Source organism: Egretta garzetta, unplaced genomic scaffold, assembly GCF_000687185.1.
Source record: "Egretta garzetta isolate BGI_Z169 unplaced genomic scaffold, ASM68718v1 scaffold56, whole genome shotgun sequence".
Lineage (NCBI taxonomy): Eukaryota > Metazoa > Chordata > Aves > Pelecaniformes > Ardeidae > Egretta > Egretta garzetta.
In genome coordinates this window covers 8,420,888-8,427,124 of record NW_009260182.1, presented here as the reverse complement: position 1 = coordinate 8,427,124, position 6,237 = coordinate 8,420,888, and the positions used below count along the sequence as shown (strand labels likewise).

The window sequence follows — 6,237 nt, the reverse complement described above, 5'->3', positions numbered from 1 at the left end:
TTTAATAAAATAGCTGAGCCTTTAGCCTGGCTGGTGAATCTGGACTGCGTGGCACATGCCTGTGGTTAGCAGAAAAACTGCTCCCATTAAGGCAACACAACTCTCCCTTGTGAGATCCAGAGGAAGATGATAGGGACTTCTTTGTGTCCTTCAGTCCTTCTCTAGAGCATCTCTCTCTCCTTTAGTTAGTATCTTCTCTTTCTGAGAGGCTCATAATGCAGAAGCAAACTGTCTGGTGTCAAGACTCCTGATTTTCTTTACAATGTTCCTAAATACCAGCCACTGTAAGATTTTCACTGTGTTATCTTGCTTTGTTGTGCAGTATGACTGGTGTTCCTGGATTCCCAATGCCCCACCAACAATGCGCTGCCCTCCTCCAACAGAAAAGGGGACAGTCACCATCGAGCAAATTGTGGAGAGTCTGCCAGACAGGGGACGTTCTTGTTGGCATCTTGGAGCTGTCTGGGCCCTGAGCCAATTCCAGGACAATGAAGTAAGTTGACATCCTTTCTCTATGTGGTGGAGATGTAGGTGAGACCATGAGGGCCATGGCAAGACCACATGGACTCACAAAATTGTAATGCTGATCTGTGCTTGACTGGACCATATTTGCCTTTCTGTGATGTATCTGTGGTGTGGTTTTGCCCTTGTTCTGCTAGATTCAAACCAGCTCCGAGTGAGAAGTCGTATTTTTACCCTGAGGTTTTGTTTCAGCCAAAATGAAGTTTCTAAACTCAAGTATGGCGTTGCTGAATAAGGATGCTGGTGTGGGAGGAAGAGGCCTGCAGAGGCACAAGGGTTTTCTCCACTTCTTGCACCAGCAGTGCTGGTGGACAAGCTACAGCAGCACTGTGTCCCCATGTCCTGTCCCTTTGGGAAATCTGCCCCAGTGCCACATGCACTACAGTTGTGGCTTGTGCCTGGCTAGTGTGGAATGCAAACAAAAAAAATCCTACAGGATGCTTTGCAAGCCTGGTCTATAGCTATTTCCCTCATGTTTTACATGAGGTTGTAGGTACTTGCTTCTCTCACCCAAGCGCTGTGTGTGGAGGATGTTGTTGAAATCCTTAAATGGAAGATGATGGATCAAGGGTAATTCTGAATGTTCTCTTTAAGAAGGAAGCAGATTTCAGCTGAGAAGCTAGTAGTATGGGCAGTATCATGGGAAATAGTTACCTGAAGCAGGTAATATGCCACTATGCATATCAGCATTCAGGGCATCCTTGGAGTCCAAGCTGACTAATGTGACTGCTAGGCTGAACTTTGAAGGACAGTGTTAAATCAACAGAAACTTCCGCTGTCGCTGAAAGAAGCCGTTCTCTTCCTTTTTCACTTCTGGCTGTTCATTCCCCTCCCATGCTGTCCTTTTCTTTAGCAGCACAAATGTTTGAGTGGCTATGCAGAGATCTGGCTTGGGAAGCTGATCTGGTGACCAGTAGCCTGAAAAAAGTGCTTATTTTTCAGTGGATCAGCTCCCTGCAGGTGGAGGAGGTGCCACATAGACACCTGAACCAGCGCTACAGAAAGATGCAGGGATGAAAAGAAGCAGCTAGCGGTGGAGGGAGAACGGGACAGCATCTTCCATTGGCAGTGCCAATGTAGGCTAGCTTAAATATTGGTAGTACTATTTTAATAGTAGCATTTGTGGGGCTTTGGGTGTTGTTCTGCTGGATGACATAATGTTGACACGGAATAGCCTTTGCTTTCTGAAAGAGTGACTTCTTGGTGTCTTTTGATTAGCTGTTTCTGGGCACATACCCAGATGAGCACTTCGTGGAGAAGCCGGTGAAAGAGGCTATGGCAAAATTCCGCAAGAATCTGGATGAGATCGTCAACACCATCACTGAGCGCAACAAGAACAAAAAGCTTCCTTACTACTACCTTTCCCCAGACCGCATTCCCAACAGTGTTGCTGTTTGAGCAGATACCCAGGAGAATTTGGAGGCGTGTAAAGTTAATGATGCTTTCCTGTTATGTATGCTTCTGTTCAATTAACTTTGAGAAATGGATAAAATAAGAGACCCACCCTCTCCATCAGAGGTGACCCATAGTCTATTTGGACTTTCAAAACAAATTTGATTATGACTGTTCTTGCAGACGAAGTCTAGTTGACAACCTTCTAAGTCAACTTTGTTACAAGTTTATTTCTCCAAGATTTTTAAATTAATCTTAGAATCGATATCCATGTTTCTGTTAGCTTTCCCTCCCCTGGTCAAAACAATACAATCACAGATTCACTTATCTTATTCAGTATAAGTAGTATCATGAGCAATAAGCAAGTCACATCTTTAAAATCCTTCCTATTTTTAATAGGTGACACTGGTGACATAAAAATATGATCTTTCAAGTTCACACATTGTTTTTAATCTGATTAAATCAAATGTTAAATATTTTCACTACAACAATGAATGTCCTAACTGGGATGAAGGTAGAAGCAGGACATTTTCTTAACATAACTGATGGGGTTTTATTACTTTCTTACCAAGTTCATGTGAACTGAGATAGCCTGATTCATAGGAGATGAAAATTTTGTACCTACAAAACCTATATATTTTCTACTTAAAACTAGTAAGGTTTGTTTTATCCTCTGCCAGCAGAGTTTGTTGCCATTCGTATGTACGGACAAACGTTTTGCTTGGCCCAGGGGCAATGAGTACAGACCTAGCAGTGCTTATGCTCCATTTCTATTTCAGTGCTGAGGCTGCTGGGTTTTGTGTGTAATTTCTTCTGATTTTTTGGTTTTTTTTTCCTTCTGGGGAATGAAGAGGCTACTTTGTATGATGATAAAAATTGTGGAGAAGGGTTTGTTGGCAGCTTCTAAGGGGAATTTTCAGATTTGACCAATTAAGCATAATTGGCATGTTCCATCTTAGTTAGAAACAATTGAATTTTGTCTGGTCTGTTTAGAGGTGATTAGGTTCAAGGACTTGGCCTTTGGTTAAAGTTGAGAGAGTCATTGAGATAATGAAAGCACAAATGAGGTTTGGGGAATTTAGGAGTGGTGGAATTGTTAATAACAATTTTGGTTTATTTTTTTCCAGAATTTGTTCCTTGTACTAGTTTTGCCAGCCTGCAGTGTGTTTTCTCAACAGATAAGAAAGCTTCTTGTGCTAATAAAAAAAAACTGAACAAGAACATCTAGCTTTTATTTCTTAACCCAGTATCTAATGCCATATGTCTGGAAAACCTCGTAGGAATAAGCACAGTGTGCTGTGTAGAGAAATTAAGCTCACACACTTTGAGAAATATAATTACTTCTGTCATTTATTTGTGATTTGGAAAAGGGTTCTAGTAAAATATACATCCCTTCTCTTTCATATGAAACACAAGTGTGGAATCACAACTGATTTTACACCCTTTACAGCAGACTGATTCCCTTTTTCTCCCCCCAGCTAAAGAGTTCCAGCAAAAATGTGGAAGGAAGGACGGCTTCCTGTTACTGGGGAAGTACATTTAAGACTTCTGCATCTTCCTTTTACTGCAGCCCATGAGAAGTGATGACTGTAGGAGCCAAGGCAATTGTGTAGCAACACTGGAATAGGACCAGGGGATGGGAGACCACACCATGTGAGCCACACAAAAAAAAAAAAAAAAAAAAAAAAAGGCAAAAAATGCAACAAGCTGATGCAATATACCCAACATGCCAGCCCTAACTCTTGTTCTTCCCCTGGGTTACAGCACATGTCCTCTTGCCTCAGCTTTTGAATTATAATGATCTGCATAGTCAAGTATCTGTCTAGAAAACAAAATATGGGAAGAGAGGCTGATGGCTGTTTTCTTGCATCTGTTCCCTCTGCTCTAGCCTGTGGACCTGGGATACAAGTAGGGTTGATGGGAGGTTTGGGGAATTGACTGTGCAGCTTTGGAGGCTGATATTAGCAGTCTGATCCAACTGCAGAAGAGGCTGTGGAAGAAGGTAAGGAGGTTAAAAGTAACACTGGCATCAGAAAGGAAGTAAATACAATCAAATAGTGAAGTGCTTACTCTTCTGTGGGGTTTGGGTACACGTGTTGCTGTCCCACTCCCTGTTCCCTTTTCGACGGGTCATCATCCACCAGAAAGTCACCTTCTTGTGCACGGGCCATGGGTTCCTCCTCTACATCTTTAGCCATGACTTACACAGAGGTATCTCCTAAGTCATGCTACCAAGGTACAGTGTCCACTCACAGGATCACTCCTAGGTGGAAATGAAAGGATCAGCTCCCTCTGAAGTGGGTCATGCACTCAGCTTTGTGATAGATATGTGCATTGATGTGCAGCTGGATGGCTGGTGCTGCTGGCCAGTCCAAGGGAACTTAGCTTGTCTCCTCCAACTCAAACTTCCTTGCTGTCTTTTCCAATTGCAGTGATTCTCAATTGGCTGGAATACTGAAGTGGGAGACCTTCCCTTCAGAAAGTTCTGGCAGTAACCCAGGAGGCTGTGGCATCTCAGCCCTTCCTCCTGGTGTTTGGTCACAGGAGAGGGCAGTCCAGCTGTAAAACACCATTATTGCTAATGAGAAAGGAACTGGGGAGGGTTGTCCTAAAGGACTGTCACAAATAGGGGACAGACTCTAATGTTTTCTCCCCAAGCAGATTCAAAAAAAATATCTCCTTAAGGAGAAAAGGAGGCCTTGAGATGGAGAGATACCATCAACAAGGGGACAGGGCAGGCATTTCCCTACTGAAGTCTCTGATTCTTTGGGTTCATCGGTGGCAGTGAGGATTTAGACCTCTCCAGCCGGCTCAGCTCTCATCTCTGACCTCCCATACTTTCCTCTTTTTGCAGAGTGAGTTTACCCCTGTAAACTCTTTTTGGTATATTCCCTTCCCCAACCCCCAAACATCCCTTGCAATAATATCATGATTCTCACTGCCCCTGGAAACCAAGTGCAGATACTTCATGTAGGATGACTACGAAGTAAGCTACCCATAATTTTTTTTGCAGTCAATCCCCATTTTACAGTTGGGGAAATGGAATAAAAGCAACGAAATCTGGCGGATCAGCTCTGAATTGAGGTGCCTGCTTTGTAGAAAGATCATGAGAAAGCTGTTTACCTGCAGCACGCTAATTTTAGCCTTCGAGGGAGTAGACAACATGTTCAGGCTTGGCCACTCAGGATTATTTGCTCTCTTGCACGTAGGGCAGGACATGGAAGAACATGAAGACTTGTTCCTATCTAGCAAGTTTTTAATCAGCAGCTAGCCTTTCATGCCTCAGTAGTAGCTACACGGTATCTAGGATGTAACTGCACACACTGAGATAGTGCTTCGTTTGCTTTATTTGCACTATAAACAGGAATAAATATTGCACAATCGGACATGGCCGGTAAGTTTAGAGGTTAAATGAGTCATGGGTTTTTATGGCCAAAAGATGTGGCTATGATTGCTTAGACTGATCTCAGTGTAACACAGGTCTTTGGATTTCCATGAAGCGTTTCCCTCTTCAAGTTCAGTACAAGGGTGCTTGATCCAGTAAACTATCTTCAGTGAAAATGCCCACTCACGATTTTCCAGAACACATGGTTCAGCCTGGTGCTTGTCCCACTGGTGAATCCCTCGTGCTGTGAAAGATAACGTGCTGCCTTGCTAATTCTGCATGCATTCAGTTTTTGCTTCTTGCAACAGACAGCTTCTTGGAGTAGCTTGGTGTGACTGAAGATCCTGCTCTGACCAGTTCCCTACTACATCCTTCCCCTTTCTTTCGGTAAACTGAATTAATCTCCTGGAGACTTTGGCTCTAAGACTTTCTTTAAACCTCTTATCCATTCCCACTGCATCTTTATTAGTGCTGTGTGGACAGCACGTGGGTAGCTGACACCAACCAAGATTCAGTGGCTATTTCAGGCATTATTTCATAGGCTGCATTTCCCCCTGCCTGCAGCTACATGTCTGCAGTTTGGCCATAGATTTAGGTGTCTAACATGTAAAAACAGAACAACAGGTTGGTTGCTTGCAAGAGATTCAGACTGGATGCAGATCTCAGTGGCCCAGCCTTACTAGTTCCAGTTACTGGAAGCCACTGGCGTGTTTCTGCGGTTTTGTCAGCAACTTCTTCATTGCACCAGCCTTAAAATTCAAATTCAGCTGTGCTGCCTCCCCAAGCCTGTGATCACTGCTAAACGGATAGGAACCAAGCTGGAACATTGCAGCTGACCGAAGCATTGGCCCCTGCAGAGGCATGGGGAAGCAGGATGGGCGCATCGAGGAAGCCTTGTCTCCAGGACCCAGCTGGAGGCAGAGAAGTTCGCCCACCCA

At 43.8% G+C, this 6,237-nt stretch overlaps 1 protein-coding gene across 1 annotated transcript in view; it reads left to right on the top strand.

Moving 5' to 3' along the window:
* Window positions 1–3,097, top strand: part of ALOX5 (arachidonate 5-lipoxygenase) — a gene marked incomplete at its 5' end in the record, with an annotated part of 36,091 nt that extends 32,994 nt beyond the window's left edge. Inside the window, 2 exons of the mRNA XM_009641887.2 lie at window positions 323–493; window positions 1,741–3,097. Of these exons, the coding sequence (XP_009640182.1) occupies window positions 323–493; window positions 1,741–1,920 (351 nt within the window). The remainder of the gene's footprint in view (window positions 1–322; window positions 494–1,740) is intronic.
* Window positions 3,098–6,237: the final 3,140 nt, after the last annotated feature.